Here is a 25,281-nt window from a genome sequence, read left to right as displayed (position 1 = left end):
GTTGTTTATTACCATTTAATTTATTTCAACATAATCATCCTCAGGTATCATATAAAACAGTTTATGAAAGAGTCCATCCACACAGCTGTGGGTAAATAAGCTGCCTAGCAGCAAAGTCATCAAACTTCAGGGATCACACCTTATGATGACATCTTCAGTGTTCACCATCCCCACTCTACTGAGTTATGCTCATCTTTGGCACAGCTGCTTGCACCCTTCACGACACTCCTCCCTCATTCAGGGTCCTGTGGCAGCTGAATATGGTTACATGTTGGAACAGATAATGCAGTTACAGTCTCCATAGTCTTCATTCCCCACAGCCAGCCTGACGAGCACTGTTGTATTGTAACAAAAAAATGCCTGAAAGAGGTCTTTCATTTTGGGTGCTTTTTAGTAGTCCAGTAGAAGGCTGGCTCAGACTAGTTCTGTGAGAACACAATGGGGTAGATCTGGCTGTAGTGCTCCACAAAGTGGACCTCCAGGCCCTCTGTGATATACTCTGGTAGGTCAGAGAAGTCCTTCCTGTTCTCAGCTGGAAAAATGATGCAGGTCACACCAGCACGACGAGCCTGTCAGACACAACAACATGCAGGTTCAAGACAGAAGGACACACTGAAATAAATCTAAAAGTAACTGATGGAACTGAACATTGTCCATAATGATGATTATCCATCATGGAGACATTTGTCAGAGAATCCCTCTGTACTACCTATAAATGAGATCACATTACATCACAGCACTTCTGTGGTCCCCTGCTATACGTTTCATTCCCTCTGACCCACATGAACAGCTGGAATGTTGGCCGTTCTAGATGTGATACAGCACCAGTCACTGTGTCTCTCACACAGGCAGACGGCAGCTGCACCAGATTCTAAGAGGAACTACTTCTTTTCTACAGCATGCAGACAGAGAAGCAACTAGTGTTTGTATAACAGTTATCAGGTTACAGCATAGAAATCAATGTATTTAAGATTGGCCATAACAAAGATACAGTCTACATGCAATGCTCCGTTTTCCTCTCACTCCCCTCATGCTGCATCTCATCTTCGCGCATATTGTTCTGAGTGAGGGCTCAGGCCAGTACTAGCTGCTAAGTACATGAATGTCTGTAGATATGTTAGGAGGGCAGACGAAAAAGCTTAAGTCCTTTTCTCAGTTGGAGAAAGAGAAATTATATTTCTGTGCTCTTGTGGTGTTTGTGCATTCTGCCACAGCTGACCATACATGTAATAAACTAGGTCAATCAAAGGTATCACAACAACAACAAAAGACAGAATGTGAAGAAACAACAGCAATATCATTATGCCAGAACTTTCTGATGGTTTCAGTTGATTCTTTAAACCTTTTTAAATTGCTACTATTAAGGGGAATGTTGGTGGATACGGAGGCAAATGGAGATGCATTTCAACACGCCCACCTTGGAGGGTGTCCATCTGCTGGTTGTGGGCAGCTTCTCTGCTGGCAGTGCTGCTGAAGCTGTGATCTAGCACTGCTGCAGGCAGTCCCACTTTAACACATACACTCACACCCAAGTGCTATAATTGCAGCACAAAGATGACTACAAGATTTGTGATCATGAAAATCCCACTGCAACCTATTGGAGACAACATTCCAAATAATCTGGTGGAATAAAAAGATCCACCCCATGAGATTAGGTGTCTGTCAAGGCCAATGTTTTACAGATCAGTCTGCTTATTATTAATTTGGTCCCCACTGGCCTCTCTGAGAAACTGTGCCCTGAGCCTCGACTCCCAGGGGTTTGTCTCTGTCAGACCTTTAAAGCTTGATGTGAAGACTCTCAAACACTAATCAGGTTTAAAGAGGCTGTTTTAAACATTGCCTCTGGTCTGAGTGTAGAGTGTAGTACAAAATGTTCCAAAACACTAGTAAAGGTGTTTACTTTTATTGTGTGTTTTTCTGTCTTAGTTTTCAGTGATAGTCGAGTTCCGACATAAAAGGGAGAGAGGTGATCGACCTGCAGAACATGTCTGCAGGCTGGACTTGAACCCGACTGGCTGTAGTCAGGACTTCAGCCTGTTTGTGGGGCATGCTCTATGAGCTACAGAGGCAGATCATGCCTTTAAAAATGTTTCTTTCCAAGGTTTATGGGCACTAGTGGCCTTTATTTGCACAAAGGTGGACAGGAAAGGGACAGAGAAAGTGGGGAAAGAGATGCAGAAAAGGGCCCAAGGCTGGGACTCAAACCTGGAAACTACAGCCTCTGTACATGGGATGGCACCTTAACCTTAACAGTCGTGTGTCCAGTTGGCTGTTAAGTTGCATTGTGGGTAATACAGGTTGCAGATTTCAACAACAAACCATCTGTTGTTTTCCCTGGTCTACAAGTGGAATTCTGAACAGAGTCTTTTTTCATGTTTCCCTCCAAAGAACAGTGTCATCAGCCTCGGCTATGTGAAACTCTACAGTCCTAAAGATAATCCTGTCATCCACTCTGCTACATTAACACATCATGCATAAACTACATTCCGAGTGAGTGTGTGTGTGTGTGTGTGTGTGTGTGTGTGTGCTGCACATACAGCAATAGTTTTCTCTTTGATCCCTCCTACTGGCAGGATTTTGCCTGTTAGTGACACCTCACCAGTCATGGCTACATTCTGACGCACAGACCGGTTGGTTGCCAGGGACAACAGTGCTGTAACAATAGTGCAGCCAGCACTGGGTCCATCCTTGGGAGTTGCCCCCTAAGACAGACAGACAGCAATGAGCATCGTTGCCAGTTTGATACTATTTTCAAATGCATGTATGTAGAGTTGTCACGATACCAAAATAAGTAACCACAATACTATACCAGACAAAGTATTACGGTTCCGGGTATTATTGCGATACTATGGCCTTTTTTTTTTTTATTATAATCACTTTCATGAACTGTAAAGTATTTGTACAAGTTATAAATACTTATTAATTATGTATGTTGTTATGTGTATGATAAACATAATACTAATATAAATAATCGACTTAGGATAACAAATCCACTGTCTTTTAAAAAGTCTATTTGACAATAATGCTTCATAATAAACATAATAAAACATAATAAAACATAGAGAACAAAATACAATAAACAGGAACTGATTCCCTGTGAAAACTAAATTTTTATGTATTTTCAAGGTGCTTTAACATATTTTAACTCTTGATTCTTCAGCCTGTACACGGAGCATATAGCCTCATTTTAGCCAATCAGAAAATAAACAGGAAATACTAACCTGGTATTCGACATATAAATCTGGGTGACGACACAGCAGGTGTTTTATGAGGTTAAATGTGTTGCCTCTTTTGGCTCCTACAGCTTGGTGTCAGCGCCTGCACAGTGGACAGCCATCGTCTATTGCTTTACCGTCTGTGCCTTGGTTAAACCCAAAATATTTCCAAATGTGGCTTCTGGAGTTTGTTTTTTTTGATTAGTAGTGCCACTAACATACTGCGGCAGACTCGCCGCTCGGGCCGGTGCTTCTGCCATGGTGAGTGTGTGTTGTCTCGTGTTTGTGACCGCTGTGCGCGTGTCTGGAACTTCAGTTTTAAAGCGAATTTCTATCGAAGTGGAGCTGTTTACATAGAGTTTGTTCTAGCCGTCAGAAACACACGGACAGCCAATCAGCTAACAGATGGGCGGACCCAGCGTGCGGAAACAGCCTATCATATCCCGGAGGCCACCAGAAACCGGCAAACAGCCAATCATTCAGCAGCTGTGTAGTTCAGTTGCAGTGGTTGCCGTGTGGGTTTGTTTACAAGGGAGTAGCAAGTGTGAGAAGCCGGGAGGAGAGTCGAGGCGGCCGCTGTTTAGCGGAAACTGGCACCGTTAGTATAGTAATCCACGGTCGTACCGTCGTGTAGAATTTCTAGTATAGTAGGAACCGTAACGATTTGGCACCGCGGGGTAACGTGGGTACCTTGGGTATCGTGCAAATCTACATGTATGTTAGCTTTAAGCACAGCAACACAATATTTATACTCACTCAAATCATTTAGTAGTTAATAAATAGAAAGTAAAAAAAGTCTGTCATCACGGTTACCTCAGGGACGTGCAGATGCAGGTGGGAGTTGACCAGGAAGTTATTTTCTGGTTCCTGGGTCATGAGGAAGGCTCTGGCAAAGGTTGAAGCAATTTTTGCACTTTCCTTCATAACATCACCGAGCTGCCCTGCAGAGAACCACCCACATCTTCAACATCCCACACAGGACTCGATCTGACATGAGCTGAAACTATGCTCACCGCACTGGTGACTGCAAAAGCGAATTGTGATGTTGTAACATAACCATTTACACATCAGCACTCTTTTTAGTGACTGCATCCCTTATCATGAACTGAAGCCTATGTTTATCCTGCAGCTTGTTGTCAGTGTATGTGTAAAATACAGCAGCGGCTGGGAAAGCCATTTTGTCAAAATCAAGCCCCCGAATACTGACTGCAGGGAAACAAACTGACAGGCTGCACCTAGAGTTTAACTAATTACTTTTAACAATATACAGTACAAAGATCCAAAACTGAGGGACCTGTACTTTACCATATTTTGTCTCTACTATACCTCAGGGGAACCTTACAACATTTATCAACTTTAAAAAAAGAAAAAACATCCTAAATTCAACCACTACACACCACCAACCTCTTCAAATGTATGGTGTTAACATGACACACGAAGTGGTGTTTGGACAGTGTTGAATGACACTCCATCCCAACTGACCTGTGACCTCAAGTGAACCTTCTCCTTTAGTTTCTGCTGTTCCAGAAGGCCGACGGAGTGACGTCTCAATGAACAAGGTTGAGCCACCTGCACAGTGGAGAAACACAAGGCACACCGTCAGACCAGAGCTTTTCTTTGGGCACTCAGGTCTATGTGCTTTAGTGCAAGTCTCTCTTACCCAGAGCAGTCCACGCCAGTCCCATGACCACTCCAGGTGGGGTGACATCATACATGCGATCTACTGTGAAAATAGGTTTACCCACATACTCCTGAAGGTTGTCAGGGGAAACGGTCACTGATGTTTGTTCTCCACTCACAATACAGAATGCCACTTTACGGAATACCTGCCGGACAGATGAAGAACAGGATGAAAGTGAGGATGTGCTTTTTGGAGGCAGAATAAAGTCTGTCTGTGGTCGTCTGGTTTCTACATCAGCAGCAGAGATGTCAACATCAGCTGAGCCGGCAGTTTCCTGCTGCTGTCTATCCTCCTCCAGAGCACAACATTAGTTGTTACAAACAGACATTCTGCTGATGAAGAGCACAGTTGTTGTTGAGAGTTTATGAGTGTTTTACCTTTTCTATTTGTTTCTGCAGGTTCCTCACCCCGGACTCCCTGCAGTACTGCCTGATGAGCAGACTGAGCGCGTCAGCTGAGATGGAGGCCTTCTCTTCAGTCAGGCCGCAGAGTGAGCGGAGCTGGGGGACCAAGTAGCGCTTCACAAAAACACAAACATGGGAACATAAAAAAAAAACAAATACAAAAAAGAGATAATTTCAGTTCTTAAAATCCTGAGAACATTTTTTCCATTTGCAGCTCTTGTTCTGTTAGCACTGCTTGTGGCAAATGTCATATTTAAATATATATCATCCAATCATTTTGCTACCAACACAAAAACTTGAGCTTCTTTTTTTTTAATTTTTTTTTTACAATCTGTAAGCAACAAGTAAAGAAGAAAACCAAAATAATCTAATGTGATAGAAGAATAATTTGTACATCAAGTACTTATTTTATGACAAGTGCAGAGTCTGACTTTGTGGTTACCTCAGCAATGGCCAGTTTCTCCTGGGCCACATATCCAGAAACATTGATCATTTCCATTCTGTCTCGGAGGGGCTCAGGGATGGTGTCAATCACGTTGGCCGTGCAGATAAACAAAACCTGTAATGGAGCACGTAGAAGAAAGGCCCTCATACAACTCCATGTCACACGTTCATATTGAGCTGAACAGTGAAAGCCTCTCCTCTAACCTTTGACAGATCCACTGGAACATCCAGGTAGTGATCAAGGAAGTTTGCATTCTGTTCAGGATCCAGAAGCTCCAGCAGTGCAGATGATGGATCTCCCTGGTAACCACGGCCTATCTTATCCACCTGGAGATGACAGGTCAAAGGAAGACACATTATCATTAAGATCTTTAAGTACTTTAGGTATGCAGAACCAAAGTTCTATCTGCTTTGACAGAGCATGTGGGTAACCTGAAGATTTATATTGATGTTGGCTGAAGTCAGAAGGACATCATTTGTGTAACTGTTCTATTCAAGATGGGTACATGTTTGGAAACACTTACTGAGCATACAGAATCCTTTATGAAGGCATCACCTATGTATCAATTAGCAAAAGGAACTTGTTTAACTTTGTGCAGTGTTACACCACTAATCCTTTGCATCTCACCAAAGCCCTTGTGCTTACAGCAGTCACCAACAACCACATCAGCACACCTCCTTCACTACAAATACAGCTGTGATATAGAAGCAGCTCCATCACACTGACCTCATCTATCAGAACCAGAGGGTTCTCTGTCTTGGTTTTCTTCAGACACTGGATGATCTTCCCAGGCATGGCTCCAACATATGTCCTCCTGGTGATGCACAAATTACATTATTTCATAGTTCCTCCAATTGTAACATTGGCTGCAGGACATCGGCTGCTGATACTTTTATTATCACCATATGAATTCATCCCCATCAGCAGAAGATAAGATCTGTAGGAACTGAATTTAACCATTAAGCCAGCTTCACCATGAGGCTTAAAATGGAATTTTACAGACTCAGAGACCAACAAGCCTAATGGTTCTGTTTTTTTATGTTTGTGCGCATTTGTTCATTTTTGAAAGCTGTAGCACAGACGGCAGAGTGGTTGTCTTTCAGTTGGCGGATCTCTAACTTCCAAGTCTACATGTCAAAGTATTCCTGGGCAAGTTCCTGAACACCACACTGACCCCCAGTGTGTTTATCACTTGCTTTGGATGAAAGTGTCTAAATGAATGTCATCATTAATAAAAATGTTTGAACAATGCAAACATAGATTGTTTTAAATGGGTAAAAAGTGTCTGCTGTGTGTGAGAAGTTCAACTCTAAAACCTATTGACTTAGTCTACACTGACCAGCTGGGGGGGGGGTCTGTAAGGATGCTCTGAGGACCACTCCTCTGTGTGTTCTTCCTGCATGTTATTATCTTGGTATCCCACTTTTCCAGTTTGAACATAACTACTAAACTGAATGATCTCCCATCACAACAAAGACTCAGTTAACTCTAGTATTAACCTGAACAATCTAGGTTTCATCCCATCTGCTTGCAGAATCTTTTTCTACCTCACTCATGCTGAGAAGCACTTGCACAGCTCTGTAAATGGTATTGACAGGGAATGAAATTAAAAGGTGACACACATGTGGGGTAAATAATGGCTGAGCAGAATTCCAGACCTGTGCCCCTTGATCTCAGCCACGTCGGTCATGCCTCCCACGCTGAACCTGAAGTACTGCCTGTTAAGTGCACTGGCTATGGAGCGGGCAATGGAGGTCTTTCCTACACCTGGAGGACCATAGAAACACAGGATCTTCCCCTGGGTGGAAGAACGAAGCTGGCTCACTGCTATGAACTCCTGCACAGACACACAGGGATGCAGAGTTCATGTTACCTCCTGTAATCAACTTCCACTACGATAAAACAACGTTGGTGTGTCTGCATTCTTGCTGACCAAAATGCGTTTTTTAACATCATCCATTCCATAATGGTCCTCTTCCAGAACTTCTCTGGCTCTCCCCAGGGATAGATTTTCTTCACTGTTGGTGCCCCACGGCATGCTGGTCAGCCAGTCCAGGTAGTTTCGGGTTACACTGAAACACACAATTGTAGTTTGCTGTAGCTCACACGGCTGCTTGTAACACTGAAAATAAACCAAAGCACAGAAAAGAAAGAGTGGTTGTGCTGGCTGCATGTCCCTCCTCTGGAACTATTTTTGGAGCCACTTTTTAGTCGCATCAGATCCTGGATGTTGACTCTCACATGACAGCGAGATGTTCAGTAACATCAACATGTCTACAGCCTATGACTACAGATGGTTATGTATTTGAAGGAGAATTCATTTATCATTACAGGGGCTCTGCATACACCTCTACCTGAGTACATGCTTTTTCTTATGGTTAGAATGTAAATGTTTATTGGTTCACAGTAATTCTTACAATCAACTATTTTTGTTACCATTTTCTCTGTATTTGTTGTGTAATGAACATATAGTAACTCTCAGAAACTACCGAACATCCATCCAACACCACAGCTACCCATTCATTCAAATGGGTCGATGTGTCCAAACGTTCTGATTCTAGTGTTCCTTCAGTGACAGAAACAGCAAACAGAAGATGCACAAGACCAACTTGAACTCTGATGAGTGGTTGTCCAGCAGGCCCAGCTTGTTAAGTTCTTCAGTGATGACATCCATTATGTGTTGAGGAACCGTTCTGTCTTTGAGTCTCTCTCGAAACTTCTCTTCGATGGCTTCTTTGTCATCTTTTTCCAGACCAAGCTCCTGAAAACACACAGACACACACACATTGCAACAACATAAATTTAAACCAGGAGAAACCCAATCACTGCTCCTGGATCAAAAGTTGCCTTTGTTGCCATACTCCATGTTGCCTGTGGTAATCAGAGCGGACCTCTACAGGAGATTCTTGTATACAGAAAAGTTTGCAGTCACATTGTTCAGGCTATTGTGGGTAATGCAGGAGTCTGACATGTTGTGGCCAGTATGGTGGAATGTGTTACACAGAACTGTGATCAACATTGCATATGACAGGCTGATTTGATGGAATACTTTTCTGACATCAGAGAGAGAGATAAATATGAGATTTGCCATGGTGGTCTTCCATATAGAAGACAACTGGATTTCTTCTACGAGTTCTTCATGAAGTTTCACCTCTCATTCAAAAGGTTTCTTCTGTTCTGACCGAGTGGTGGAAGTTTCAGGCTTACAGGCTCTTGTTGGGACATGTACACCTTGAAAGTTGTTGAGTTCCCGTGGCTCATTTGTGATAAGAATGCCTGAAACTTCCAGCAGTTTGACAAGATCTGAGGAGGTCTTTTGGATGAAAGGATTGGATGGCCAGATGACAGCTGTGTAGTTTGCTGTTGAAGGGTTGTAACATGTAATGCAAGCGCATAGTTTGAGAAAGCAGATGTTGTGTCTGCTGACAGACAGGCAGATGACACAGGACCAACACCACAACAATACCTTCTTGATTATCTTGAGCTGCTCCTGTAGCAGGTATTTCCTGTGGGTCTGTTTGATCTTCTCTTCCACCTGAGAACAGAGCAGAAAGGCAGATGCATCACTGGGGCAGCGAGAAAAGGCTGAACGAAGCTTGTCCATCTTTGAGGATCCTCTCTGACCTCACGGCCGAGGCGCTGCTGCAGTTTACTCAGTTCATACTCCTTCTTCAGCAGGGACAGAGCCTTGTAGAGACGCTTTGGGATCTACAAAGACACAAAGTGAAAGCTTTCAATTCAACGACAACGTTTTTCATAATTTGAAGTTGCACAGTAGAAAAACTACCCCAGTTTTATATGGTTGCTTCAAGTAGTTTTAGCTTTTTAAAAAAGATATAATGAAAAATGTAAAAGTGGAACATTACTAATCGTGAGTGATCAGCTGTTTCAGCTTCAATAACCGAGGTCAACATAACATGTCAGCTTCCCAGCTGGTCTTCATGTGAACAGACAGTGTTCACTGACAAAATGTTTCAGAATTACAAATACTGAAGTCAAAGCCTGTGATGGAAATGATTAATCATGCTATTTCTTCTCATTTATATGCGCCACTACCTTTTTTTTCATTGCACTCTTTCTGTTACCTCTCTTCCGACACTGACAGCGCTTGTTAGTGAACACGTTCACATGACTCTAGAAAAAATGAATTACTGTGTTTGTCAAAGCAAGGCTGGATTTGTTAGCCTGACTGAAATCTTACAAAATCCAGCCTCCCTAAACTGGACTAACACACCCAGATAAGACAGTTGTGGATCCAATCCCTTCGGCATGTAAACACTCCACTACACTCAGATGGTCCCAGCTGCTGTGTTCAGCTCCAGAGTTCCATCTTTCTGCATCTTTTAGCAAAAACAATAAGTTAGAAGTGTATATTAATCTAGTTGAATTCCCAAGAATGCTGCTCTCATTCACATAAACTTTCCATTAGGACTATGTGTCAGCTCACTTGAAGCATTTCCAGACTGTTGCTCTGCTCTAAAAATCCTGATTTTATAACTGCAGCCTCATCGGAAGAAAAATCACCATTTAAGTAACTCAAAGATGACGTCTGTGCAGAAAATTCAGCTGTACTTCCATGTACCATGATCTCCAACAGAGGTTAGAAGCAGCAGAATGCCTTGAGCATCCCCACAGTCCACATCATCAGACATAATTCAGTCAATAACTGGATTCTGCTCCGGTATACTGGTGATAAGGACGCTGGTCCAGTTGGATGGATGAGCTGAGCCGTAATCGTAGCTCGACTCAACTGTGTATGTAACCGTGCTAAGACAGAGATGGCTTTCATGATGCTGTGTTGCTATGTTTGTCACTATGTTTTAAATGTCTTTTTGATCATTATTGTTATGCCCTGACTAAGATAAAGCAGGCATAAAAATAGATGTGCGAATGTTTACTAATGTGAAGAGTCAAACATGTCAGTGCACAATCACTTCTGTGAATCTCAAATAAATGAAAGGCTGGAAAACACCAGGCCTATAAGCCTGCAGGTTGCTCACATTGGTCTCCTCCAGGACATCCTGCAGTTCATGCGACTCTGCTCCTGTTAGAGCTGCTCCCATGTCACTGAGGTAGATGGGATTATCAACCACTCTCTGACCAGCCTGCATCATCTGAAGAACTGACTCTCTGAAACAAAAATTTCACAATACAGTTATTTCTGTATTCCATAATTTTGGATTTCATTATGAGATCACTGAGACTGATTAAAACACAGACTTAAAGTCATACACAAGAACAAGGTAATCCTACTGGATGCTTATTTAGCTGCTGCCTTAAGTGAGTACCATAAATTCCGGACTATAAACCGCTACTTTTTTCCCTGGCTTTGAGCACTGCGGCTGATAAGAAAAGAAATAAAAATAAAAATAAAAAAGGGGCCATTGCTATTGAACAGAGCACTCTGCATAGCAAGTGGAAGACAAAGGGACTAGACACTGACCCAATACAGAGGGTGAGTAACATAGGACATCAATAGACAGATAGTTGGCACAATGGTCTGCTGTTTTGCTCACAAACAGTCATTTTTCTTCTGTAGAGTGATTTTACTTGTATGTTAAAAATGTTAATTCAACAGTGCGGCTAATATATATATTTTTTCATGCCGCCAAAAACATTTTACCTCGTAACATTAGACCAATAGAATTAGCAAACAGTTCAAAGTGGTCCAATGAAATTGTACGTTAAATCAAACACACTTACTCTACTAAATTATTAAATCGGTAAATCGGTCATTTGTACTCACTCTCAACATGGAAAACAAACGAAGAAATGCATATGATGCAGCTTTTAAATTAAAGGTGCTCAATCTGAGATGAGATTGTGAGAGCGACAACGAAGAAACTGAAGTGAGTGACGAAGTTCTGAGGCTGTTCAATTGACGTTGATGGTTTTAGTGCGCAGGAGGAAGATGAAGAAGGTGATCGATGACTTTTCCTGATCAGCTACTGTCTTTTTTTTTTTTTTTTTTTTTAAACCAGCCGTGTTACAGGCACTGTTTGGGAAAAAAAGCATTTATGCCACGTATTTGTGCGTTACCGATAGGTATTTAAGTTAAAACCAGCCGTGTTACAGGCACTGTTTGGGAAAAAAAGCATTTATGCCACGTATTTGTGTGTTACCGATAGGTATTTAAGTTGAAACCAGCCGTGTTACAGGCACTGTTTGGGAAAAATAGCATTTACGCCACGTATTTGTGCGTTACCGATAGGTATTTAAGTTAAAACCAGCCGTGTTACAGGCACTGTTTGGGAAAAATAGCATTTACGCCACGTATTTGTGCGTTACCGATAGGTATTTAAGTTAAAACCAGCCGTGTTACAGGCACTGTTTGGGAAAAAAAAGCATTTACGCCACGTATTTGTGCGTTACCGATAGGTATTTAAGTTAAAACCAGCCGTGTTACAGGCACTGTTTGGGAAAAAAAGCATTTATGCCACGTATTTGTGCGTTACCGATAGGTATTTAAGTTAAAACCAGCCGTGTTACAGGCACTGTTTGGGAAAAATAGCATTTACGCCACGTATTTGTGCGTTACCGATAGGTATTTAAGTTAAAACCAGCCGTGTTACAGGCACTGTTTGGGAAAAAAAAGCATTTACGCCACGTATTTGTGCGTTACCGATAGGTATTTAAGTTGAAACCAGCCGTGTTACAGGCACTGTTTGGGAAAAAAAGCATTTATGCCACGTATTTGTGCGTTACCGATAGGTATTTAAGTTAAAACCAGCCGTGTTACAGGCACTGTTTGGGAAAAAAAGCATTTATGCCACGTATTTGTGCGTTATCGATGGGTATTTAAGTTGAAACCAGCCGTGTTACAGGCACTGTTTGGGAAAAAAAGCATTTATGCCACGTATTTGTGCGTTACCGATAGGTATTTAAGTTGAAACCAGCCGTGTTACAGGCACTGTTTGGGAAAAAAAGCATTTATGCCACGTATTTGTGCGTTACCGATAGGTATTTAAGTTAAAACCAGCCGTGTTACAGGCACTGTTTGGGAAAAATAGCATTTACGCCACGTATTTGTGCGTTACTGATAGGTATTTAAGTTAAAACCAGCCGTGTTACAGGCACTGTTTGGGAAAAAAAGCATTTATGCCACGTATTTGTGCGTTACCGATAGGTATTTAAGTTAAAACCAGCCGTGTTACAGGCACTGTTTGGGAAAAATAGCATTTACGCCACGTATTTGTGCGTTACCGATAGGTATTTAAGTTAAAACCAGCCGTGTTACAGGCACTGTTTGGGAAAAAAAGCATTTATGCCACGTATTTGTGTGTTACCGATAGGTATTTAAGTTGAAACCAGCCGTGTTACAGGCACTGTTTGGGAAAAATAGCATTTACGCCACGTATTTGTGCGTTACCGATAGGTATTTAAGTTGAAACCAGCCGTGTTACAGGCACTGTTTGGGAAAAAAAGCATTTATGCCACGTATTTGTGCGTTACCGATAGGTATTTAAGTTGAAACCAGCCGTGTTACAGGCACTGTTTGGGAAAAAAAGCATTTATGCCACGTATTTGTGCGTTACTGATAGGTATTTAAGTTAAAACCAGACGTGTTACAGGCACTGTTTGGGAAAAAAAGCATTTATGCCACGTATTTGTGCGTTACCGATAGGTATTTAAGTTAAAACCAGCCGTGTTACAGGCACTGTTTGGGAAAAAAAGCATTTATGCCACGTATTTGTGTGTTACCGATAGGTATTTAAGTTGAAACCAGCCGTGTTACAGGCACTGTTTGGGAAAAATAGCATTTATGCCACGTATTTGTGCGTTACTGATAGGTATTTAAGTTAAAACCAGCCGTGTTACAGGCACTGTTTGGGAAAAAAAGCATTTATGCCACGTATTTGTGCGTTACCGATAGGTATTTAAGTTAAAACCAGCCGTGTTACAGGCACTGTTTGGGAAAAATAGCATTTACGCCACGTATTTGTGCGTTACCGATAGGTATTTAAGTTAAAACCAGCCGTGTTACAGGCACTGTTTGGGAAAAAAAGCATTTATGCCACGTATTTGTGTGTTACCGATAGGTATTTAAGTTGAAACCAGCCGTGTTACAGGCACTGTTTGGGAAAAATAGCATTTACGCCACGTATTTGTGCGTTACCGATAGGTATTTAAGTTGAAACCAGCCGTGTTACAGGCACTGTTTGGGAAAAAAAGCATTTATGCCACGTATTTGTGCGTTACCGATAGGTATTTAAGTTGAAACCAGCCGTGTTACAGGCACTGTTTGGGAAAAAAAGCATTTATGCCACGTATTTGTGCGTTACCGATAGGTATTTAAGTTAAAACCAGCCGTGTTACAGGCACTGTTTGGGAAAAATAGCATTTATGCCACGTATTTGTGCGTTACCGATAGGTATTTAAGTTAAAACCAGCCGTGTTACAGGCACTGTTTGGGAAAAATAGCATTTACGCCACGTATTTGTGCGTTACCGATAGGTATTTAAGTTAAAACCAGCCGTGTTACAGGCACTGTTTGGGAAAAAAAGCATTTATGCCACGTATTTGTGCGTTACCGATAGGTATTTAAGTTAAAACCAGCCGTGTTACAGGCACTGTTTGGGAAAAATAGCATTTACGCCACGTATTTGTGCGTTACCGATAGGTATTTAAGTTAAAACCAGCCGTGTTACAGGCACTGTTTGGGAAAAAAAGCATTTATGCCACGTATTTGTGTGTTACCGATAGGTATTTAAGTTAAAACCAGCCGTGTTACAGGCACTGTTTGGGAAAAAAAGCATTTATGCCACGTATTTGTGCGTTACCGATAGGTATTTAAGTTGAAACCAGCCGTGTTACAGGCACTGTTTGGGAAAAATAGCATTTACGCCACGTATTTGTGCGTTACCGATAGGTATTTAAGTTGAAACCAGCCGTGTTACAGGCACTGTTTGGGAAAAAAAGCATTTATGCCACGTATTTGTGCGTTACCGATAGGTATTTAAGTTGAAACCAGCCGTGTTACAGGCACTGTTTGGGAAAAAAAGCATTTATGCCACGTATTTGTGCGTTACTGATAGGTATTTAAGTTAAAACCAGACGTGTTACAGGCACTGTTTGGGAAAAAAAGCATTTATGCCACGTATTTGTGCGTTACCGATAGGTATTTAAGTTAAAACCAGCCGTGTTACAGGCACTGTTTGGGAAAAAAAGCATTTATGCCACGTATTTGTGTGTTACCGATAGGTATTTAAGTTGAAACCAGCCGTGTTACAGGCACTGTTTGGGAAAAATAGCATTTATGCCACGTATTTGTGCGTTACCGATAGGTATTTAAGTTAAAACCAGCCGTGTTACAGGCACTGTTTGGGAAAAATAGCATTTACGCCACGTATTTGTGCGTTACCGATAGGTATTTAAGTTGAAACCAGCCGTGTTACAGGCACTGTTTGGGAAAAATAGCATTTACGCCACGTATTTGTGCGTTACCGATAGGTATTTAAGTTGAAACCAGCCGTGTTACAGGCACTGTTTGGGAAAAAAAGCATTTATGCCACGTATTTGTGCGTTACCGATAGGTATTTAAGTTGAAACCAGCCGTGTTACAGGCACTGTTTGGGAAAAAAAGCATTTATGCCACGTATTTGTGCGTTACCGATAGGTATTTAAGTTAAAACCAGCCGTGTTACAGGCACTGTTTGGGAAAAATAGCATTTATGCCACGTATTTGTGCGTTACCGATAGGTATTTAAGTTAAAACCAGCCGTGTTACAGGCACTGTTTGGGAAAAAAAGCATTTATGCCACGTATTTGTGTGTTACCGATAGGTATTTAAGTTAAAACCAGCCGTGTTACAGGCACTGTTTGGGAAAAAAAGCATTTAAGCCACGTATTTGTGCGTTACCGATAGGTATTTAAGTTGAAACCAGCCGTGTTACAGGCACTGTTTGGGAAAAATAGCATTTACGCCACGTATTTGTGCGTTACCGATAGGTATTTAAGTTGAAACCAGCCGTGTTACAGGCACTGTTTGGGAAAAAAAGCATTTATGCCACGTATTTGTGCGTTACCGATAGGTATTTAAGTTGAAACCAGCCGTGTTACAGGCACTGTTTGGGAAAAAAAGCATTTATGCCACGTATTTGTGCGTTACTGATAGGTATTTAAGTTAAAACCAGACGTGTTACAGGCACTGTTTGGGAAAAAAAGCATTTATGCCACGTATTTGTGCGTTACCGATAGGTATTTAAGTTAAAACCAGCCGTGTTACAGGCACTGTTTGGGAAAAAAAGCATTTATGCCACGTATTTGTGTGTTACCGATAGGTATTTAAGTTGAAACCAGCCGTGTTACAGGCACTGTTTGGGAAAAATAGCATTTATGCCACGTATTTGTGCGTTACCGATAGGTATTTAAGTTAAAACCAGCCGTGTTACAGGCACTGTTTGGGAAAAATAGCATTTACGCCACGTATTTGTGCGTTACCGATAGGTATTTAAGTTGAAACCAGCCGTGTTACAGGCACTGTTTGGGAAAAAAAGCATTTATGCCACGTATTTGTGCGTTACCGATAGGTATTTAAGTTGAAACCAGCCGTGTTACAGGCACTGTTTGGGAAAAAAAGCATTTATGCCACGTATTTGTGCGTTACCGATAGGTATTTAAGTTGAAACCAGCCGTGTTACAGGCACTGTTTGGGAAAAAAAGCATTTATGCCACGTATTTGTGCGTTACCGATAGGTATTTAAGTTGAAACCAGCCGTGTTACAGGCACTGTTTGGGAAAAATAGCATTTACGCCACGTATTTGTGCGTTACCGATAGGTATTTAAGTTAAAACCAGCCGTGTTACAGGCACTGTTTGGGAAAAAAAAGCATTTACACCACGTATTTGTGCGTTACTGATAGGTATTTAAGTTGAAACCAGCCGTGTTACAGGCACTGTTTGGGAAAAAAAGCATTTATGCCACGTATTTGTGCGTTACCGATAGGTATTCAAGTTAAAACCAGCCGTGTTACAGGCACTGTTTGGGAAAAATAGCATTTACGCCACGTATTTGTGCGTTACCATATGTAGTTAATTAAAAGTTTAAAAGTCCTCACGTGTAACATCTTTCTGTGTAAATATTTCATACTACAATGTGGACACCCACGGTTTATAATCTTGTATAATCCTATACAAGTACAAAATAGATTTTCTTTTTAAAATTAGAAGGTGCGGCTTATATTCAGGTCTGCTCTATAGTCTGGAATTTACGGTATTTTAATATGTAGTAAGTATGATTTGCTGAGAGTGCAGAATTTGCAGAATAATCAGAAGTCACCTGTAGCCACCACACAGCCTCTTTGTCTACCTGAACAGATAAATGTAGCCTTATGGGCTTCTTGAAATCATCTTAGCTCACATCAGTGAAATCATCCTTAAGTTGGGACAGGTGTAAATAAACGTAGGAGGTGCATAGTGCAGATCATAAATTTAATCCTATTCCTCAGCCAGAAGCTAACAAACTGCAGTCCGTGTTGTGTAAAAGAAACCCAGAACTGTAAAGTGTAAGGACTGACCTGTAGAGAGGATTGAGTGCAATGATGTCCCTGATGGTCTTCACTATCTCTGCTGTCAGGGCCTGCACAACACAATTACTCTGTTCAGCACGGTGCCTCTGCAGTGGCTGTCAGTGTTTAGTTTCCTGACATGCTCTGCTGTGAAGTGCAGTGTCATGTGTGTTGAGTACCTTGACCTCCTCAGTGACAGTGAACTGTTCATGCTGGACATTGTCCACTTCGACCATCAAGATGTTAGAGGAGGGTAAAGGCTGAAACTCTGGGCTAAGGTCTGCCTCTGAAATCTGACCAACACAGTAGAAATTAGTTAATTCATAAAGTTCATATGTTCAACAGTTAATTCTACAACCATCACTTCCTAGGATGATGAGTGTAATAGGAGCAGACACACAGACAGTCTGCATGTGTGTGTGTGGAGCTGATCTGCAGCCTCACCACTGTCTTTGTTACCATCACAGCTGCTGCTGCTACTTTCTGCTACTGTTTAACTTCCTGGGTCCAGATATTCTGTCAATTAGTCAGTGGTGATTAAATTACACATTGCTATACCCACACACATGCATCACGTGACGACAAAATAAATGAAAAGATTAGAAGAATAAAAGAGAGTTTTATCGCACAGCACCTCTCTAAGACACAGGAAAGAGGCCTCTGTGTCCCTGGACGTCAGGCTGACATTAGTGAGTGTCTGGTAACTTTTCTAAGCTTCACCTCTTCTTTTCATTAGCGCTTGTCGTTCACTTTGTCTCAGTTTTTACTCAATTTATACACCCAAACAGAACCCAAATCCAAAATCAAAGTGTGCTGACACACCTCCAGCTCACTGCCTCACAGCTAAAACAAGGGTTTCAAACCACTGTGGATAGAAGTGAGGAGGCTGACTGACTGCCTGTGTGTCTGAGTGTTGATGTAGATTCTCAGTCATCTAGGTCCTGGCAATCCTCAGAGTTGAATAATGGGCAACTGGACTTCTTCTTGGTTCTTGAAGAGAATCTTTATCAACATATTGCCTTGAATTTTGAGAAGAACACCCTCAAAATGGTCCAGGAGTATGAAAAGCTGTCAAGAAAGCTTGCAGACAACAGGACCCACCTGCGATTTAATTTGAGATGCAGACAACATAGAGTCACCCTCATCAGTGTTCGACTTAGCTCAGAGCTAAGTCGACTTATATCAGAGGTCACAGAGCAGAACCGATAGTGTTGAAGGCTCAAAACCAGCCTCTTAACACAAGAATAAGACAGGCCCATTTCACCACTGATGCACTTATCTGCAAGATGGCTCTCACTCACCAAAAGCACTTCTACCCAATACAATCACAGAGGAGGTCTACATCTTCACAAAAAAGGCACTGCTTTCACAATATGAGAAGAGCAAGGAACATCAAAAGTGGAAATTCCACATCTGCATCTATCAGACAAGGACATGCTGACACCACAGACATGGACATTCAAGACCACTGGGTAAACTTATCAGAAATTAACCTCACCTAGCCAGAAAAGGATGTGTTAGCCGAAGGACTACACTATGCCATTTCTCCACAACAACTGCCAGTGGTGGACAGCTACTGAATCTCCAATAAAGAATAACAAAATCTCTGAGGCAGAAGCAGAACAGCTATGTATGAAGGTAACAGCAGCCCTCTCCAGTGCTAAAACTCCTCCCTCCAACCTCACACCACGGGAGAGGAAGGCAGTGACATCCCTCCGCAGAGACCAGAACATCCCCATTACAGGGAAGACGAACTGTGGTTCTCAACACATCGGATTATCATAGAGAAATAACAACATTGCTGAGTGATAAAATCAGCTACGAGGTCCTGAGGAGTAGGGCTGTAGTGATACACTAATCTCACGATACGATACGATACGATACACGGCATTCACCCAACGATTCGATATGATTTAACACACATCATTTTCAAATGAAGTTTGCAAAAAAAGAAAAAAAAAAAAAAGGGTTTTCCACTTTATATGGAGGAAGTGGAAAGCAAATGAGTATCGTTACTCATGGCTGAAAAATCGATACTTTATCAGGAAAAAAATATCAATATATATTGCGGTATCAATAAAAAATGCTCAGCCCCACTGAGGAGGGACCCTACAAACGTCTATAAGGAAAAGATCACATATTACAAGACCTGGAAAAGGACTAAGTTATTGACCGCTCTTTCTACTACAGATTTTTCTCTGGGGAGGCCACACCGTGTATCTATGGACTTTCCAAGATACACAAGGAAGGAGTCCCACTCAGACCCATTATCAACTGAGTCATCTATAACATTGCTAAACACTTTGTGTCCATCTTAGCGCTCCTGATAGGAAACACTTTGGATCATATACAGAACTCCACAGATTTTGTGAAATCCCTGAGTGAAATCATTGTGTCCTTTGATGTGACCTCACTTTTTACCTGCATACCCATTTCAGCAGCAGTGGAGACTGTCAGGAAATGGCTGCAGCAAGATGACTCACTGAACAACAGAACCAACTTCACTCCAGATCAGATCTGTGTCCTGTTGAACCTCTGCCTCTCCAACACCTATTTCAAATACAACGACTGTTTCTACAGACAGAAGCACGGCTGTGCCAGGGGATCTCCAGTGTCCCTTATTGTGGCTAATCTTTATATGGAGGAAGTGGAAAGCAAAGCATTGAGCTTATACAAAGGCACCAAGCCACTGGTTCGGATATATGGACAACACCTGGGTCAAGATCAAAACTCAAGAAGTGGAAGCTTTAACGGAGCACGTCAAATTAGTGCACAGCAACATCAGGTTCATGAGAGAGGTTACAAAAGACCACAAGCTGCGTTTTTTGGACTGTGCTGTGCACAATGAAGAAGATGTAAGTCTTAACACTGATGTTTACAGGAAACCTACACATACTGACCAGTACCAATAGACTCACATCATCCTCTAGAACACAAACTTGCTGTCATCAGAACTCTACACCACCAGGTTGAGAGTGTACCTACTAAGGCTGAAGGAAAACAAAAGGAATATCAGCACTCAGAGAATGTTCTTCAAACCTGTGGATATCCAAACTGGGCCTTTGTCAAATCAGAAAAAACAAATGGACCAAATCACACTGGTAGAGAAGCTAAGAAGAACAGGCGCAAACATATTGTAATTCCATATGTGTCAGGAGTCCCAGATACATTTAGAAGGATCTTCTCTAAACATGACATTCAAGTGTACCACAAACCCAAGAACCCCCTCAGACAGAGACTGGTTCACCCAAAGGACAAACACCCAAACACAAACTGAGTGCTGTCGTGTATGCAGTGCAGTGCAGTGCAGTGCAGCGAGGAATGTGTGGACCTTTATATAGGAGAGACCAAACAATAGCTCCACAGCGCATGGCACAACATAGGAAAGCCATGTCTACATGTCAAGACTCAGCAGTCCACCTACATCTGAAGGAGATGGGACACTCTGAGGACAGTTATGCACATATTCTGGACAGAGAAGACAGATGGTTTGAGAGAGGAGTCAAAGAAGCCATCTACGTTAAACTGGAAAAAACATCAACTCTTAGGGTCTGTTTGAGTAGTTTTCTCCACTGAGGAACGTGATACAGACCTTGTCCTCAAGCTGCTCGGTCAGAGAACTTGGCAGGTCTTTGCGGCCGCGCTTAGATTTGCGTCTTGGTGAAGGCTTTTGCTGGGACTCTTGCTCAGACTCTGACCACTCAGGGGACATTGATGCAACCTCAGCTTCAGGCTCCACCTCCAACTGTCTTGTGATCCGGATCCTGACAGACCAAAGCATAAAAGTAGCACAAGTATAAACAAGGCAGGCAGCAGTCTAGAGATTTCTGATGAAAAACTCACCACCACGTCTTTACCATAAAATCTCCCACCAAGCAGCAGAAGTGTATCTAACCTGCGGTGTCCCATGACGATCATCCTCAGCTTGTCTCCCAAATCTTGCATCTCATGAATTTGAACAAAAGTTCCTGTGGAGTAGACGGCATCTAGGTCCTCCACAACATCTGACTCATTACTGTAAGACACAGAAACCAAGGTTTATAAAAAAAAAACTTAAAAAAAACCACACAGATGATGACCATAACAGGCAAGGCAACATCTGAGCTCACTACACTCAGTCTGGTGAGTATCAACATCATGTTCTGTAAAGTAGATCCCATACATATATATATATAAAAATGTATGCTGCAGATAGCAGATCCAAAAGCCAAAAAGCTTCAAATATTTACAACTTCTGGGAAAGGTCCTGATAAAGAAACTCTGATCTCAGTGATGAGAAAATCAAGTCTTCCATTAAAACAGTGGTGGAACCCTTTTCAATGAAATGTGAGGTCTGTAAAAGGAAGACCATGAAAGCAGTGACTTATTGGCAGTGGCGGATTTAGCAATTTGGGGGCCCAAGGCAAAGTTAGCTAGGGGGCCCTTCAAAACCGTTCTTTTAACACAAAGGGACCCGTCAATAGGCTACTTGCATTAAAGAAAGAGTAGAATGTGAGAAATAAGTTTCAAATATAACACCAGTATATGTCAAAATTTTTTTAAAGAAAACTCACCAGACAGTTGTGTGAGTGAGAAAGAGAGAGAACTTAGTTGGAGTAGTAGAGAGTGGGTGTATGGGAGTGAGGTTGATGTAAAGGTGACGTTGCTCTACTAATGCATCAGTAGTAAACTGTGCAACAAGGCATATTAATTCATTTTGAATATGCTTACTGAGGTATGTATCTGTGAGCTGTTTTTCTTGAATTCTCCACAGATGCTCCTTCATGGGTCAAATTGAACCATTAATTGCACTTGTCCCAGGAAATTGCCATGTTCATACAGCCTCTCTCTGTGTCCTCTAAATGCAAGATTATACTAAGCTAGATGGCTAACAATGGCAAGCAATCTTTTTAAAATCTTTCCATCTTTCCATCTAGTAGCTTCAGCATTTATGAGATCCTGTCTCACCTGATCGATAGGTGAGTGCTCAGTATGTGCCAGGCATCCATGTGTGAGACGTGTTGGGCAGACCTCTCATGTTGCTTAAGGTGAGCTTGGAGGTTTTCCCAGTTGCTAAAGCCGGTGTTGGAGCTCAGCTGTGTATGTCCATCAAAAAAGCCGGCAACAAAAGCACATGACAGAATCCTTGGACTTGCTGTAGACTAGCCAGGACCTGTTGATTTTCTCCCCGTTCCTCATTAACATGAAATAGTTTACTTTTGTGAATCGCCGACCTTCTTCGTTTCAGGGGAACTGTAGCTCAAGTTGAACAGGTCCTTTCATCACAATGTCGCACCGTTCCCTCTCATTAACAACCGCTGGCCACAGCGCCGGGTCATCTCCCAATACTATATCACTTTCGCGGTGTTCAGAAGACTCTGGGCTACTCACAAACTCATCAACTATGTCTTCCAAATTGGTCGGCTTGTCATCCATCAGCTCGTCTGCTCCGTCAGAAATAGCAGATAGCTCATCACGTACAGGTAGCTCCCCTGAATGTTCAACGACCGGCTCAACATTCAACAGTCAACCGGCATTGTTGACAAATTAAACAAACTTGTAAGTTTGGGGTGTATAGCGTTCTTTTGTTTTGTTTCCTCCCGCTTTCTCCTTTTATTAGCCCCACTTGGATATTGTGCTTCATTTTAAGTTGCCTGTCAACAAACCGTACTTGTCACTTCCACTTAATTTCCGACTTTCGCGCTGACGTTTTGGGGTTCGCGCGTTCAGGCAGGGAATAGTCCATTATAACAGGAAAGGGGGGGGGGGGTAATAGGATTGGGGCATTTTCCTGTTTTTTGTTTGTTTTTTTTTGTCTTTGTTTTCCATTTAAACATACACAATTACAATTTATAAACACAATGGTTGGGGGCTACTGTCCAGACGCCCCAAGCCCTGCTTTTAACAGGGAGGGGGCAGCTGGTCGGGGCCCCCCTCAGGTCGGGGGCCCCAGGCAATTGCCTACCTTTGCCTTAATGGTAAGACTGCGTATGCTTATTGGACTTACGTATCATCTCTCTTCATAAAGACTCCAGCGTATGGCTGAGCCAGACGGACCTTCCTCCTCAGGAGCTCCATCAACGCTTTGTTCTTTACCTAAGAGAAGGAGAAGGAAACATCCCAAACACAAATGCTCAAAAAATCACAATATCTGCTTGAAACATCAAATAACTTCTGCTGTCACTCCGAGACATGTGTCAGAGAAAGGAGGCAACAGTTTCACAACAGAGAAAGGAGCCACCGCAGGGACGCAGTCAGTTGTGAGTGCAGGTGGTGGTGATTCAGTTCAATTTAGTTTATTTATATAGCGCCAAATTACAACAAATGTCATCTCAAGGCACTTAAATAATATAGTCCAATTCAAGCCAATTGGAGTTCAATTCATCGTAATCATAATCCAATAAAATCCAATTAATTAATTTCAAAATAATCCAATTCAATCATATAGAGCCAATTAAAAAACAATTTCCTAAGTGAGAACATGAATGGGTCAGGTCTTTAAGCTCTGCAGAAGGCTGAGGATGTGAGTGAGTGACTGCATCCTGGCCTGACATTCTGTCTGAAGGATTACTGACCTGTAAGACTGCAGTGTGTGAGGCTTCACAGTTTTGATTTCTTTTATTGCCTCACCACAGGCAGGCATTATTTAACCTCTTTTATGTCTTATATACTAACATGTACCAGTGTCTTCTGAGTGTGCTGATGATTCTGTAACTCTGTGTGTACACAGCAGTGCTGCCACTGGTCATGGCTTGACAGAGTGACATAAGGCTTCCCTCTTGGACATCAGTTTCAACAATTTACGAGCTGGTAATATATTTTAGGTAGAATCCCACAGTCACTGCTCCTGAGGAGATTACTGGTCAGAGTCCAGTTTCAGAAAAACAAATATCTGGGCACTGTAACTGAAAAGAAACTGAGCAATGCGTATACTGTGAAGGTTTTATAGTGCATTATAACATCTACAACAAAGTGTGTTCAGTCAGAGGATTCTTTGGCTTTGCTGAGACAAAGAACAGTTCATTCCTGTCCAACAACTCAATTACTTTTAATGACTAATAACTGTTGCAAAATTAGTCTCTCTGTTAGGATTAATCACGGGTGTAATATAGTCTCTGAATTCAATTAAATCGTTTAATTGTTGCTGTCCTGAATCTGCTCTCATGGACACACTGCCTGTCTTCTGACCTGGCTGCCACTGGTTCAGTAAGAGCTAACTGAACTAACGTGACCGAGAAACCATCAGCGGGACGTTCATCTCAGACTGAGCAGATCTGATCGAGAGGCACCGAAGACATTTTTTTTAAATTAAATAGCTGAAGAAAACCCCTTCTGAGCTTCTGAAACTAAAGGAAAGACACACATGACGTCCCCGTGCCCTGCATCTGTGGTCGGTGTGAAGGACACTCGTGTCCTTGGAGCCAATGAAAACAACGGAAACGTAACATTACATCATCCTCACCTCTATGATCTTTATGAAACGGGGGAACACCGGGTTTCTGCTAACAGCTATCAGTGGCACGTTAGGAAACACCTCCGGAACCATCATGGGGGTGAGGGCTGTCATCTGAGGTCCGGTGTAAGGTGCTCCCCCATCTCCGCCAGACTCTTCCCCCCCAGAGCCTGCGCTGTCCCCACCGTCCTCCCCAGAGAAGCCCGAAGCACTGGCCCGGTTCCCGTACATCCTACCTTGAACACCGAAGGATCCAAAGGTCGACGAAAACAGACCGTTGTAAGCGAATGGAAGGGCCGCGACCCGCACCCACCGGCGGAGTCCGGCGCTCAGCCTGCAGCCCGCTGTCATTGCCGTGATGCCTGAAGTGTTACATGTGTGGCGTGTGGTAGCAGGGCCGCTGCAGCTCCGTGGGGGCTGGAGCCGGAGCAGGGCTGAGCTGTGGGTGGAATGAGGCGCGGCAAAGGTCCGGTACAAGTTTGCAACAAGAGCTACATTTCTGTGGAACTGTCTGGCAACGCCAACCATCTTCACGGATGAGGACATGTTGATCTGGAGCTTTCTCCCACAGCAGCACGTGACTAGTGCATCTTCCGT

At 42.4% G+C, this 25,281-nt stretch overlaps 1 protein-coding gene across 1 annotated transcript; it reads right to left on the bottom strand.

Annotated features, from left to right (window-relative positions):
- On the bottom strand, positions 1-25,281 carry lonp1 (lon peptidase 1, mitochondrial). Its single transcript, XM_072390221.1, has 21 exons — positions 24,694-25,281; positions 23,239-23,327; positions 21,148-21,267; positions 20,845-21,016; positions 17,432-17,545; positions 17,262-17,323; positions 10,746-10,875; positions 9,370-9,453; positions 9,212-9,280; positions 8,355-8,506; positions 7,679-7,817; positions 7,404-7,582; positions 6,472-6,559; positions 5,949-6,071; positions 5,743-5,859; positions 5,274-5,414; positions 4,876-5,041; positions 4,698-4,784; positions 4,029-4,156; positions 2,538-2,702; positions 1-569 (listed from the first exon to the last, which is right to left on the bottom strand). The coding sequence occupies exons 1-21, from the start codon at positions 25,228-25,230 to the stop codon at positions 420-422; spliced, it is 3,012 nt and encodes a 1,003-aa protein (XP_072246322.1). The 5' UTR covers positions 25,231-25,281; the 3' UTR covers positions 1-419.

This window comes from Leuresthes tenuis, unplaced genomic scaffold (assembly GCF_036924035.1).
Source record: "Leuresthes tenuis unplaced genomic scaffold, fLeuTen1.0.hap1 SCAF_7, whole genome shotgun sequence".
Classification (NCBI taxonomy): domain Eukaryota; kingdom Metazoa; phylum Chordata; class Actinopteri; order Atheriniformes; family Atherinopsidae; genus Leuresthes; species Leuresthes tenuis.
Note: the sequence above shows the minus strand (reverse complement) of the source record. Positions and strands in the feature narration are given on the sequence as shown.

What these genes read in the sequence shown, in the direction of transcription:
- lonp1 (XM_072390221.1), bottom strand. Translation starts at nt 25,230, where the DNA reads ATGTCCTCATCCGTGAAGATGGTTGGCGTTGCCAGACAGTTCCACAGA. An exon ending in ATCGTCATGGGACACCGCAG is followed by an intron (nt 21,017 to 21,147) that starts GTTAGATACACT and finishes TTGGTCTGTCAG; the next exon opens with GATCCGGATCACAAGACAGT. An exon ending in AGCTCAAGATAATCAAGAAG is followed by an intron (nt 8,507 to 9,211) that starts GTATTGTTGTGG and finishes GTGTGTTTTCAG; the next exon opens with GAGCTTGGTCTGGAAAAAGA.